Source organism: Hyperolius riggenbachi, chromosome 10, assembly GCF_040937935.1.
Source record: "Hyperolius riggenbachi isolate aHypRig1 chromosome 10, aHypRig1.pri, whole genome shotgun sequence".
NCBI lineage: Eukaryota > Metazoa > Chordata > Amphibia > Anura > Hyperoliidae > Hyperolius > Hyperolius riggenbachi.
The window spans coordinates 182,206,891-182,222,351 of NC_090655.1; the positions used below are offsets into that span (position 1 = coordinate 182,206,891).

Here is a 15,461-nt window from a genome sequence, read left to right on the forward strand (position 1 = left end):
CAACAAAATATAAAGGAATCAAAATCAGTTTAAATAGGAGTTAATGTTTGGCTTACCACCAAAACATCACAAACCATGTGAGTAACACCCAGTACACTAAAAGGAGCATGGGCACCTCCATGCTCACAATCCTTTTTCCAAACCTATGTGGCCAATGATTGCATGCTACTCCCACCTGTTCCTCTATTCCCTTACATTGCCACAAGATTTGCAAAATAATTTTTTTTTTGTTTTTTTTGTATGTTTGTTTGTTTGCTTTTTTGCTAATGGTACTATGATCAACTTTAATTGATAAATGATAAGGAACTAGAGACATTACAAAGCTTCTGCTGATGCAATATCCATTGAAAGCTTCTAAATCCTTCCATATTGCCTGAACACAGGTGTTTTCTAATCAATGTTCAGTTAGAAATTGCTAGAAACGGCCTTAGTTTTCATCACATTTAATTATTTTATCTTAGGGCCTTTCTCCACTCGTCAGCTTTTCTGTGCACTTTTGCACAGGAAATCTGAGAACCAATGTTAATCAATGGACTAATTCACACTTGAAGAACTAAGAGAAACTCATGAAGAAAAACTGACGCACAGAAAAAACGACGAGTGGAGACAGACACAATTTATTACGATGTCAGCAGATCAGAATGCCACCACTACTAGCACTGTATTGCCCAATGCAGTACAAAACTGTGCAGCCACAAATCATGCAGAACAGCCGCTTGTGCTTCTGCCATGATCGATTTACATTAACATTTTTAACCAATAGAAAATCATCTTGTAATAAAGAAAAACCAGATGGTGTTGGCTAGCTGAATTCCATGCCACCTAGCCTGCCGTACACTCTATAGATTTCCCCCACCGACCATAATACACATTCTTTGCCCACTTCTTATCTCAGTGTATGGTTGCCCTACAATACCACACTATCAGACCTGTGGTGTGCCCAGAGAGCACACATTTGCTACTTATTTACAGTATGTACTTACACAAGAATACTAAAGAATTTGTCCGCAACACTGGCAAAAATAAGAGCGTGCTTAGGGCCCAACTAAGAGAGCTATAAATACAGAAAAAGAAAGCCCATATACATAGCACCACTCTGAATCAATTAATAATATAGCAAATTTTATTTCAGAAAATACACATGATAATGACACAAAAGGGGAGTTCAATATATACATAAAAACAATTAAAAAAGACCACATAGTCCTAAAGCACCAGCTGCAATAATTCATGAATCCTAAGCATATATATATAATGTAAATAAATGGAATAATTCCAATAGATGCCAACTTGGTGGGCTACAGATAAGAGCCCACCAGTGGTAGAACCCGGGTTCAGTACCTACTAAAATAGTGCACAAATATTAATTAAATTCATCTATAATAACAAGGTGCTGAGTGCAAAACAAACATTTGCAGTGTTTAGAAAAAGGACTGCACAAATAACAAAAAAAAAAATTTCTTGGTGATAGGAGCAGCCTAATAAATCAAGTGCATGAAAGGCAGGGAGTGAGAGTGAAAAAAGAGATACTTAGCTCAGGACACTAGTTCAAAAAGCAGCTGGAGAAGACTGGGGTCCCCTCAGACGTTCCACCAAGTTCGCGGGCATCACCTCGCTTTGAAAGGAGGAGAGGACACTCTCAATCCCTGCCTTTCATGCACTTGATTTATTAGGCTGCTCCTATCACCAAAATGTTTTTGTTATTTGTGCAGTCCTTTTTCTAAGCACTGCAAATGTTTGTTTTGCACTCAGCACCTTGTTATTGTGGATGAATTTAATTAATATTTGTGCACTATTTTAGTAGGTACTGAACCCGGGTTCTAACACTGGTGGGCTCTTATATGTAGCCCACCAAGTTGGCATCTATTGGAATTATTCTATCTATTTACATTGTATATACAGGGAGTGCAGAATTATTAGACAAGTTGTATTTTTGAGGAATAATTTTATTATTGAACAACAACCATATTCTCAATGAACCCAAAAAACTCATTAATATCAAAGCTGAATATTTATAAAGTAGTTTTTAGTTTGTTTTTAGTTTAATTATTTTAGGGGGATATCTGTGTGTGCAGGTGACTATTACTGTGCATAATTATTAGGCAACTTTACAAAAAACAAATATATACCCATTTCAATTATTTATTTTTACCAGTGAAACCAATATAACATCTTAATATTCACAACTATACATTTCTGACATTCAAAAACAAAACAAAAACAAATCAGTGACCAATATAGCCACCTTTCTTTGCAAGGACACTCAAAAGCCTGCCATCCATGGATTCTGTCAGTTTTTTGATCTGTTCACCATCAACATTGCGTGCAGCAGCAACCACAGCCTCCCAGACACTGTTCAGAGAGGTGTACTGTTTTCCCTCCTTGTAAATCTCACATTTTATGATGGACCACAGGTTCTCAATGGGGTTCAGATCTGGTGAACAAGGAGGCCATGTCATTAGTTTTTCTTCTTTTATACCCTTTCTTGCCAGCCACGCTGTGGAGTACTTGGACACGTGTGATGGAGCATTGTCCTGCATGAAAATCATGTTTTTTCTTGAAGGATGCAGACTTCTTCCTGTACGACTGCTTGAAGAAGGTGTCTTCCAAAAACTGGCAGTAGGACTGGGAGTTGAGCTTGACTCCATCCTCAACCCGAAAAGGCCCCACAAGCTCATCTTTGATGATACCAGCCCAAACCAGTACTCCACCTCCACCTTGCTGGCGTCTGAGTCGGACTGGAGCTCTCTGCCCTTTACCAATCCAGCCACGGGCCCATCCATCTGGCCCATCAAGACTCACTCTCATTTCATCAGCCCATAAAACCTTAGAAAAATCAGTCTTGAGATATTTCTTGGCCCAGTCTTGATATTTCAGCTTGTGTGTCTTGTTCAGTGGTGGTCGTCTTTCAGCCTTTCTTACCTTGGCCATGTCTCTGAGTATTGCACACTTTGTGCTTTTGGGCACTCCAGTGATGTTGCAGCTCTGAAATACTGGTGGCAAGTGGCATCTTGGCAGCTGCACGCTTGACTTTTCTCAGGTTATGGGCAGTTATTTTGCGCCCTGGTTTTTCCACACGCTTCTTGTGACCCTGTTGACTATTTTGAATGAAACGCTTGATTGTTCGATGATCATGCTTCAGAAGCTTTGCAATTTTAAGAGTGCTGCATCCCTCTGCAAGATATCTCACTATTTTTGACTTTTCTCAGCCTGTCAAGTCCTTCTTTTGACCCATTTTGCCAAAGGAAAGAAAGTTGCCTAATAATTATGCACACCTGATATAGGGTGTTGATGTCATTAGACCACACCCCTTCTCATTACAGAGATGCACGTCACCTAATATGCTTAATTGGTAGTAGGCTTTCGAGCCGATTCATGAATTATTGCATGAATTCCCCTTTTGTGTCATTAACTATCGTGTATTTTCTGAAATAAAATTTGCTATATTATTAATTGATTCAGAGTGGTGCTATGTATATGGGCTTTCTTTTTCTGTATTTATATGTACTTACACAAGGCTCAGTGCATCATTTGTGATTCTGAATTTGTTTATTAGTATTATATTTTTCAAAAGAATGCTAAAGATTGGCTTATTCCACAGGTGAAACTTTGGCTTTCCAATCAGCAGCAATCCTGTATTGTGTAAAATAGGTCACCTTGTACGGATGAGTGATACATCTTCAGCAGATTATATTCAGCCATTGAGCAGCAGAGTCTGGCACAATTCATTTACTCTGATGCCTCTTGTAGGGAGGCTAAATGAACATGTTTAATAAAAAATAGATGAAATTGAGGGGTTATTTTCCTTCCATGTTAAATAGATAGTTTATGAGCACAGTTGCCTTTCTGTTGTGATACAAGTCTTATTCTTACCTTGGTCTTTGCTGGCATCATGACCATGATGATCAGAGCAGCAGCACAGAAAGTGAAGGTAATCCTAAAATGGAGAAGAAAAAAAAAAGATAACATTCAGCAGTTTCCAGCTTTGCTTGCAGACTATGAGCCTGATGCACAAACCAGTGGTAATATTGCTGTGTGTAAGTGGCGCATGACAATATTACCAGTACTAACACCAACAGATTACCACCCGTTGTGCAAACAGCATGGGAAATGAAAGCATTGCTACAGTAACGAAGGGTAAAATACTGGCTTAGTGCACATTGCGCAACGTTCGCATTACCTATGTAACGCGAGTTGTGCTAATTGCACAACACGGGGTACACTGCTGGCATTTGTACCAGTAATATTGCCGTATGCTGCCTGCGCACAGCAATATTACTGCCAGCTCATGCATCAGGCCCTATGTATCATATTTGTTTTGCCCTTGAAAAGCAAAATGTCTTTAGGGTAAACCTTCTCTAGTATAAATCTGGTTAAATAAATTTGTTATGCAGTAATGGACTTTGACTTTTTATCAATGTAGCTTCAGAAGTTGCAGGAGTTGTTATACGTGCAGAGATCACAGCTCATTAGCCCAGACTTCTTGTATAAAAACAGGCATAGCTATACAGTATCAAGTCAACCCTTCCACCACCCATGACTTGAAATAATTGTATAGCTAATAACTGGACTTATGTCCAGAATGATCAGAAAGGATCATTTTAGACAGTTTTCATATCCTTAAGGTGCCATCAAACCAACAAACGTTGATTCCGGTAATACTTTTAACAACTAACTGTACATGGTTTATTGTTAGCTTTCAAAACGTTAAGTTTCTTCTTCAGGCATTATACAGAACTGTATCAGAACCGTACAGTCTGTATAATGTCTGAAGAAGAAACTTAACGTTTCGAAAGCTTGCAATAAACCATGTAAAGTTAGTCATTAACCAACTCAGCCTTTTCGACGTTGCTGCTACATCCAAAAGGCTGCTGCTGCGCTCCCGCGGCCGATCGCGCGCCACCTGTGCACTCCCATGCGGCCGTCCGTTAGCTCAGGGATCAATGAATGGGAGCACAGTTCCCATTCATTGATCTCAGTCCCCGTTAGAAAGACTAACGGCTTCTATGAGAAGTCGCATTGATCTTTCTGAACAAAAAAAAGATTTCTTGTCCTCCCTTCACTTCCCGGATGGAAAATAAAAATGACTGTGGCCAAATAGTAAAATTACGTCTACGTACATTTTTTTCTAATAAACACAATCAATTACTTTTAAAATTAATTGTTTACCTCCCACGCTCCAAAAAATACCCAAATAAAATGTTTAATAAAAAAAAAAAAAAGAAAAATTAAAAAAAAACAAAAAAAAACCCATAAATAGTTACCTAAGGGTCTGAATTTTTTTAATATGCATGTCAAGTGGGTATATTACTATAAATGTTTTAAATTATACTTTTGTAAATAGTGATGGGCGCAAAACTGAAAAAATGCACCAGATAAAATATTGGCACCATACATTGTGATAGGGACATCATTTAAATGGTGTAATAACTGGGACAAATGGGCAAATAAAATACGTAGGTTTTAATTATGGTAGCATGTCTTATTTTAAAGCTATAATTGCCAAAAACTGAGAAATAATGAATTTTTCCCTCGTTTTTCTTAATATTCACGTTTAATATGCATTTAGAAAAAAATTATTCTTAGCAAAATGTAAAACCCCAAGAAAGCCTAATTGGTGGTGGAAAAAATAAGATATAGATCATTTCATTGTGATAAGCAGTGATAAAGTTATTGACAAATGAATGGGAGGTGAAAATTGCTCGGATGTATACGGTGAAAAACAACTGTAGGCTCAAGTGGTTAAAGGTATTACCGGAATCAAAGTTTGTTGGTTTGATTTCAGCATTTCTGCTTTTCGACTAACACCAGACCACACTTCACTTCCTTAAGGTGCCATTGTTTATTCATTTAGGAGCTTTTAGTAAAATGATTTTGGCTTTATCCTGCACCCTTTTTTCACAGCGACCCTATTTCATGCATGCACTAAGACCTGCAAAACGTGTTGTGTTTTCAAAGTGTTCAATAGAGATCCCATTAATCTTACATAAATGGTGTACCCTATTAAAGTAAGCTTGTACTTCCAGATATTTTTGTTTATATTTGAGGGTACCTCTTCCATCCCAGTATGTCTTTATACCTGTTCTAGAACGTCAATGTGCTTCCTATAGTGTGGTGTTCAAAACTGTTTACCATACTCCATACCCCATACTCCATAGGCCATACTCCATGGCCTAATAAGTGATTTATAAAGGGAGTAGTATACTAGACTTTTGTGACTTATGTAGTATTCTATCTCTATGGTAGTTACATGTTTAGGAGATGGGGTTTGTTGCTGCTTCCTTTTTTGCAACTGCTATTTTATTTCAGAAAAAAAGGACATTCAGGTTCATGCCACACTTTGCCACACCAGTGGGTAGTATACCTGATGTGCTGTTCCTGCTCCGGTGGTCTGCTACATCCTTAGATATAGTAATGCGACCACTACATACTAATTGTCATGCAGATCTGTCCCAATATCACAATGGACATTCCAGTATCCAGTGAAAGAGTACTGTGTGAACAGGCCCATAAGAGGGCATTTCTGTTTAAAGTCGCACACAAACTTTTAGCTATTGTCAAACATAACAATGCTATGTGTGACAGTGATGCTGTGACTCTAATATACACATGCTTACTGCATGCTTAAATATCTGCTCCCTGTACCAGGTACTGTACTATGGAGAGGGGAGACAGAGAATGATCAGGCGCGGTCATGCTGTGGAGAATACTATAACAATTGGCTGCGTAAATCCAACATGACTAGTTAAGAGGGAGCATCCAGTGGCGTAGCAATAGGGGGTGCAGAGGTAGCGACCGCATCGGTGCCCTTGGGCCAGAGGGGCCCCGTGGGGCCCACTCTCAACCACAGAATTAGCTCTCTATTGGTCCTGTGCTGGTAATAATCACTTCTATAGATGCTTTTATTAGTAGTAATCATTAACAAACTGTCCCCCGTCCCCTTCTTGCACTTCTGACACTGTGGCTGTCTTTGGCAGGTTTTGGTGCGCCGTATCAATTGTTATGTATATAGTGCTTGGGGGCCCCCAATGTAAACCTTGCATCGGGGCCCATAGCTCCTTAGCTACGCCACTGGGAGCATCAGAACATATGGTTTATCTCATAAAAAAACTGTACAACTGTACTCAAAATAATCACACTGTTTTGTTCAATGCCTAATGTCTGTACATAGCTTGAACCTTTCAGTCAGATTAGGAAAGCTAAGAAATAAGACAAGACAAGACAAATAACATTTATATTGCGCTTTTCTCCTGCGCCAAAGCGCCAGAGCTGCAGCCATTAGGACGCGCTCTATAGGCAGTAGCAGTGTAAAGGTGGCCACACACCATACAATTTTTTAAATATCTGTTCACTTTAAGAATTGCAATCAATTTTTCTGACTGATTGTAACATTTCAAAAATATTACCAATCTACCACGTATGTTCAATTTTTCCCCAATTATGATAAAAATGATTAGGAACTCTGAGAAAATTGCTAGGGTGTGTATATTAATAAATTGACAATCTAACACACACCATACAATCATTAGAAAGGTTGAAGAAAAATATCTGGCATTCCGGGTCGATAAAAATTGAAGAAAACTGGAAATCTGATCGGATTTTTCAGTCGAATGAAAAAAAAGCTTTCGATTTTTTCGGGATTTTATCGAATTGCCGTAAAATCGGATAATTTTATTGTATCATGGGTGGCCACCTTTAGGGAGACTTGCCTAAGATCTCCTACTGAATAGGTGCTGGCTTACTGAACAGGTAGAGCCGAGATTCGATCCCTGGTCTCCTGTGTCAGAGGCAGAGCCCTTACCCATTACACTATCCAGCCAATAAGTAAATTGCATGTCAAAGCTGTGTGATGGAGACCTCATCATTCTTTGAAAATAAGACTTTTTTTTCTGCTACTTTACTGCTTGAAAGTTGCGCAAGGTGGAAAGTTGGCATTTTCAAGAAATAGAGGAATAACAAAAGAGAAAGAGGAAGTAAATTATTATAAATAATCCTATGTAAATCACTGGACAGCAGCAAACATGTTTCACTTCTGCCCTTTTTCACTTCAACAGAGTTCATAAAAATATCCATTTATTTTTAAATTATTTAACCACTTCAGCACCGACATATAAAACCCTCTTGAAGTATACCCGAGGCGATATGTGACATGATGAGATAAACATATGTATGTGCAGTACAAAACATATTGTTAACCAGGCTGTTTTACTTGTTTTTCTTGTCGGTACCTTGTCGGAATGTAGTGAACATCATTGTTAAAGAGAACCCGAGGTGGCATTGTATTACGTTAGAGGGGCACAGAGGCTGGTTGGTCACACTAACACCAGCCTCTGTTGCCCCATCGTGTGTCTCAAAGACTCCCCTGCTCGCCGCTTTACCCCCGCAGTGCTGGCGACACGCAGCGTGTCGCCAGCACAATGTTTACTCTAGCGCTGTCTGTCAGCGCCGCTCCGCCGCCTCCTCCGCATCGCCGCTACCCGCCCTCGTCCCTTCCCTCCCGCTGATTGGAGGGAAGGGACGAGGGCGGGTAGCGGCGATGCGGAGGAGGCGGGGGAGCGGCGCTGACAGACAGCGCTAGAGTAAACATTGTGCTGGCGACGCGCTGCGTGTCGCCAGCACTGCGGGGAGTATAGCGGCAAGCAGGGGGGTCTTTGAGACACACGATGGGGCAACAGAGGCTGGTGTTAGTGTGCCCAACCAGCCTCTGTGCCCCACTAACGTAATACAATGCCACCTCGGGTTCTCTATAAGCAAATCACAGGCATAAAAGTTTTCTTGGCAGAATACAACTTCTGAGGGCAGGGAGATAAAATACATGAACTACTGACCTATTTCTAACTCAGGGACACTTAATAGGGTGCCACTGAATAGAGACAGTAAACATTTAACCTACTTTGTAAATGTTTAAATAAAAAGAAAACCCTGGGATACTTAAAAAAGTAATTTTGAGGAGTGGCACAATTTGGGTATAGAGGTGCCCAGGTAAAACTAAGTTAAAAGCAATACTAAAATTGAAAAAGGGTGAGATGGCTTACCTCAATGACAGTCTTTTTTAAGACAAAGGAATTTTATTAGCACAGGCAACGCATTTCACGGGTCAAAGCCCACTTCCTCATGCCAATAACAGTGCCAAATCGTAGACAGCCAATTAGCAAAGGCAATAAAAATGCTGTATCTTACAGTAGGCAATACAAACCTGACAGGTTTTGGACCAGTCCAACTCCTCATGGAGAATTCTCAGTATTTCCTTTATTCTTTACAAAATCACTCCCTGGAAGGGGTCTATACAAAGATGGTGGCTAGCCACCCTACTCACTTGCACACCATTTTGGCAGATGGGCTGAATGCAATTCAGTAAGTGGTTTTGAAAATAAATAAAATCCTAATGATTCCCTATGAGGAGATGGACTAGTCAGATTTTTACTACCTACTGTAAGTGACAGCGAAGTAGGAAAAAATAAATGTATAGTGCATTTTACTTTGGATCAAATGTACATTTTTTTTTACATACAATTTTTTTTTTTTTTTGCAATATTGGTCCTTTAAGATTGAAATACAGTATATACTCAAGTAGAACATCTGGTCTGGAGTCAAAAATCTTGTTATTGGACAAAGAGAATGTGGTACAACCATTTATTAAACTGCTTAAAAAGGATATCAATAAAATGGAATCATTCATTATTGAGGGAAAGAGGAGGAAGTTTAAGCGTGACAGACATGACTTTGACACAGGCAATGCATATAGATGGACACATAGAGGCAATACTAGACGGTTTAGACCCAGGCCCAGATCACAACCAAGGGGCGGTAATCCTAAACCCCAGTATGATCCTAAAAATCCTAGGCCAAACAAACCACCATCCTCCAATCCTAGGGGACAGGAGCATATGAACCAATCTGATACACATAGTGACGATTTTTTATCAAGCGACACCGAAGGCGAACCAGACGGGAGGGCCACAGGCGTAAGCAGATTCAGGGATCTGCTGCGCACACCCCAACATCAGAAACGCAGGAAGGTGTGGGACCACTCGAGACCAATGTATTGAGCATTATTAATCTATCTGAGTATGTACCAACAGGACCAGAAATGACAGTGTTACAGAAGGGATTGACATTTTCTCCCACTAAAACCCTCGACAAATTTGAATTAATTAAGGATTTATATCTTTTCTGCAGAAAGTTGGCTTTTAAAAAACATTTTCAGTCTCCTACTATGAATATACCGGATCTCAATGAAATGGACAGACAAGCTCTTAATGACCTGATGGACCTACTCAATGAGTCTGAAAACGAGTCTACAGTGGGACAGCATGGATCTCCTAAGAATACTGGAGGATCTTCGGGTTCCGCCAGGGACGTTATTACTTACCTGTGACGTAGAATCATTGTATACAAACATCTCACATGATTGGGCCTTATCCACTGTCAAATATTTTCTGGAAATGGAGGATAGTACTCTTTCAGAGCTCCACATGTTTCTGTTGCAGCTATTAAGATGTCCCCATCACGGGCAGAATTTTTGGATCTATTGGTTCAGATACAGGAGGATGGTACGGTAATCACTGATCTATATAGGAAACCGACTGCGACAGGCTGTGGACTTGCAACAGAGATTTGTGGATCGAGGATACCCTAAAAAGGTGGTCAAACAGGCTTCCTTTACTGCGAAAAACAAGAAAAGGACTGAACTTATTCAACAAAGACCACGGACTAACGATAAAGTGATTGTACGTGTATGTGTTTATATAGTGATATTCCTTATCTTGCATATTGTGGGACTATCTCTTGTTGGACTTGTGGACTCTTTGGGACCCATCTTGGATTTGTGGACTCATCTTGCGCGGTTTTTCGCCGGCCTTTTGTGATTTTGCGACGCTGTTCCCTATGGAAAAGACTTTTGTGTACATACCGTACATTGGAATGCCTTAAAACGGACAATCCTTGTTTGTATATACATGTATTGGCTTCATATGTTTGATAATTGCTAAATGTTCCCCTGTTGGGGATGCGGGGTGGAGCCTCCCCGTTTGGGACGATTCAGTCCCGCATAGCATTTGTATACACTGTTCTCCCCTTTAGGATCGGTGTATGCTGACCTTTTTTGATCATATCCAGAAATGTCAGCATCATTACAGAAATATTGCATTTTTTTAAATTGTCTTTTCTTATGTGGCTATTACTGTATCATGATGTGTATGATGATTGCATATGATCCATTACATAATTTATGTTTTTTGCTCTATATGTCTGTATTTCATCTTCCTTTACATGCCCATATTTTCATTATACATACCTACTTCCTGGTTATGCGCTCCAACGAAGTCCCTCTTGGTCCTCTCCGCTTTCCGTCCACCTACTCCGCCCACTGACGTCACGCATGACGCTGTAGCCGGCGTACGTGCGTGACAGGCGTTCCTCCGACATTTAAACAGCGGTCTCCGCTGTCACAAGCCAGAGATCCCCTCGTACTTCTTGAAGAAGCGGCGTGACGGCCGCGGAACCGGTGGAAGTGTCCACCGAGGGTCTCCTTTGCCACCACCATCCACCCTTGGATCTGCGGCACCCGGCTAAGTATTCCTCCTCCCTGTCCACAACACATGCTTGCCTTTATGGACTGTCTCTCTCAAACACTCCTATCCCTCACCTTGTTAGTCTATCTTTGACACTTCTTATGCAGGTGTCCCTATTATTAATATCACTTGTCATGTTAATATGTATAATGTTTAGATTTTCAGCACTTTGCACTTTGTTATTTGTATAGGAGGTACTGAACCCGGGTTCTTATAGATGTTGGGGTGCTTTGTATTGAGCACCCACATCTGAATTGAGATTATTTAATTGCTCATGATTATGCAACTATTATGATAATTGATTTCTCTCATAGATGGATTGTTTGGTGGTGTGCGCCTTTTTTTAATGTTTTTATGATGAAGTTGGAAGAAATATATTCTATTAAAGTGTGATTTATACATTTTTCATCAATCATGTGTGGTGCCTTGTTTATGAGCTGAATTCTTCCCCTTTTTGCCTTATATACTCAAGTAGAAGCCACGCTTTTGGGACCAAAAAAGTGGTCCCAAAGTGGGGGTCTAGGCTTGTACTTGAGTCACTTTGTCCCCTTTGCTGGAGCAGTATAATCTGGGTCCCCTGCACGTACCCCCTGTCGCCGGAGTGGTATTTGCTTATCTTGTTACCAATGTGAAATTATGCGTGTTTGTGTCGCCCCCGCAGGAGTGGTATGTGGGTGTCTGTGTTACCATGTGTCCGCACCCGCCAGAGCAGTATTTGCAGTTGTGTCCTGGAGTGCTTCCCCCCTGCCAGAGCGGTATGTGTGATTGTTTGTCTCCATGTGTCCACCTCCACCAGAGCAGCATTTGCTGTTGTGTCCTGGAGTGTTTCCCGTGTCTGAGGGGCTGTGTGGTTGTGCAGTTCTGTGTCTAGATTTGTCTCTGCCCCTCCCGCTGCTAGAGCGGTATTTGCAGGTTGCTGTCCTGATGTGTCCCGGAATGTCCCACCTCTGCTGGAGTGGCATCTGTGGTTTACGTTCCCGGCAACGGTGAGCATAATTCATATTCAGTTTGTTCGGCTGTCTCGTTTCTATGACGTCCTCTAGTGGCGCCTGACATTATGTGCACCTAAGCTTGAACTTTATGCATGAACTTTTGCTGCTTGCTGTGACTGACTAACAGCAATTGAGTTATGGAAATGTTCATGAACTGTTTGTTTAATACCTAGTGTCAACTAAAGGACCATTCTAAATGCGAATTCACATCCATAGGCAAAAGGCAATCACCATATTATTGTAAAGTTGATGAAATTAAAGGGAGGCTGAATGGGAGGATCAGAGTCCTCAGGGGTTTTGCATTTTCCTACCCTCAACTTATACTTGGGTCAATCATTTTTCAGGTAAAAATTGGGGGGTTGGCTAATACGCAGGTCGGCTTATACTCAAGTATATAGTAAATACAGCAGCCTCCATACCCATCTCACGTTATAAACTCTCAAGGGAGAGTCTTCTGAAACTTGGCTTATATGTTACAATGCTTTTCAATAAATGTTTATAGAATTTAAAGCATTAGTGAACTTTATATAAGTGTACTTAAAATGTCTTAAATTGGGTCATATTCAATGAGGCAGACGTAAGAGTATTGTGAATTCTGCTCTAACTCCGCTGCTTAGACAGTGCTGGAGCCAGGCGACTTGAACCCACGAAGACGAGAGAAGGAGGACGTTCTGCACAATGTCTGTAGCAAAATAATGTTCCAACTTTATTGAATCAGGTAAAACCCATACAGCTGAGTAGCTAGCGGGGCTAGCTGGCTGTATGGGTTTTACCTGAATCAATAAAGTTGGAACATTTTTTTGCTACAGATATTGTGGGGAACTTCCTCCTTGTCTTGAAAAAAAATGACATTGAAACTTACGTTGCTTGTACTTTAAACATTAGGAGTCATACTTCTATTTTACAGAAGGGTAAAAATCAATAATGTGAAAATATTTAATTATTGATCAGAACCTTATTTAAAATATATAAACCACACCCATGTATCCTTTATCCCTGTGTCCTCCTGTGTCCGTGCCAATTGCCTGGAGCCCATGTGCAGCATGCCGCTGTGGACGGGCTTTGGGCAAAGACAGTGGACGGGCATAGGGTGCGTGCTTTGCCTGGGGTCACTGCCATGCACGGATTGCGGGGGGTCGGGCATGTGGCTGTGGAAGTTGTGCGCCAGTTGCCTAGCCCCTGTTATTTTTTTCCTAGTAAGTACGATAACAATATAAAACCTATATAATTGACTGACATACTGGCAACTGTACTGGCTATAAAAAAGTTATTGCCAACTAATTTATTTTAAACTACTAGCTTTAATTGTTGTGACACTAAAGTACACATGTCATCAAACAATATAGAAATCTGCCATGATTTTTCACCTTGTAAAAACGATACTATGTATATGCTTGGACTAGGTGACATTTTTGTACTTAAAAATTATGTTGGCTCATCGCAAGTTAAGTCCCCTTTTTATAAGTTGTGTGGATTTCCACAGCCTACCATGCAGAGCATCTACTGTAGAGTGAGCGGTATACAGTTGTTCTCCAGTGCACAGGGCTATTCTTCAGCAAAGACACCACCCCAAGTGCCAGCCCATAACTCATAGGACAGGTCCCCTTTAATGTCCGAAAGCCCCCAGTTCCTCCTTGGTGAGAAAAAGCTCCTAGTTTCCCTCTGGGGCGGCCAATCCATCACTATTCTATAGCAGTCACTCAGTGTCTACTTAGTGTGAAGCAGTCTCCTGTACATTTTTAGTGTCAGACAGCCCCCAATACTCCCTTACCATCTGGCAGCCTTCCAGTTTGCCCATAGTATCAGGAAGACCGCAGTTTTGCATTTAGCCAAACTATGTCCTCCCCTCCCCACAGGAAACCACTCTAACGGTCGTCACACAATATGCCATCTGACTGGATTCCCTGTGACTTGGATATATTTTCCAGGTATCAGAATCAGAATCAGAATCGCTTTTATTTCGCCAAGCACGACTGGGTCGTGCCCGGAATTGGGCTTGGCACGACAGATGCAGAGCGTATACATAGAAACATAAAAAACATCAGGGCATAGAACATAATACGTCTCATACTACATAAAAGTGGTAAGATTGGTGATTGATTGTACAGTCAGATTGCATAGTGTGTAGCCACCTTTATGGCTGTAACACACGACAGAACAGGAGACTTGGTCTGCTTTCCCACGTGTCATGGCCTTTGGGGAGGTCAGGTCTTGTAATGGAAGGGGGGGGGGGGGGAGATTTTTGCTTAGTCAATACCAAAGCACTCAGTGTAACTGTGAAAGGGGGGATGGAATTGCATACATACAAGTGACAAAATGTACTTGTCTTGTCACTAAATCTTCTCAGAGGAGCTCACAATGTAATCCCTAGCATTGTCATAATCTAATGTCCTACTGTATTATATTATTATCATGTATTTACATAGCGCTAACAACTTCCATAGCACTTTATAGAGTACATAGTCTTTAGATAGGTAAATTATTTATGTATGAAACAGTTGTGCTTTGCTACAGTATTGTTCTAGGTTTTTTTTTTTTTCCTTTTACGGTTTAATACAAAGTAAGTACATGCGAAGTAGATCTAATGTTACATTAATATTGTAATATATAGTGTGTGTGTGTCTCTGTCTGTCTGAGTGTGTGTTAAAATGTGCACATATTGAGCTTGGTTCACTAAACCGTGATAACTCCTATCACGGCCACGCTAGCATTTTGCGCACGTTATAACGCCCGTAACGGTTGAATTTTTGCGTGCGAAAAAACGTTGCGTTTGTGCGTGTAAACCGTTATGCGCAAAATGCTAGCGTGCCCGTGATATAAGTTATGACGGTTTAGTGAATCAAGCCCCTAGTGTGTGACAGGGTTTCTTGTCCAGGGCACCAAATAGGCCAGAAAC

General features: G+C 40.7%; 1 protein-coding gene across 3 annotated transcripts in view; it reads right to left on the bottom strand.

Annotated features, from left to right (window-relative positions):
• PRAP1 (proline rich acidic protein 1) overlaps positions 1–15,461 on the bottom strand; it is a 290,117-nt gene that overhangs the window by 13,487 nt on the left and 261,169 nt on the right. For all 3 annotated transcript variants that reach the window (XM_068255347.1, XM_068255346.1, XM_068255345.1), the window contains one exon: positions 3,874–3,937. In XM_068255347.1, the coding sequence (XP_068111448.1) occupies positions 3,874–3,900 (27 nt within the window). In that variant the 5' untranslated portion in view covers positions 3,901–3,937. The remainder of the gene's footprint in view (positions 1–3,873; positions 3,938–15,461) is intronic.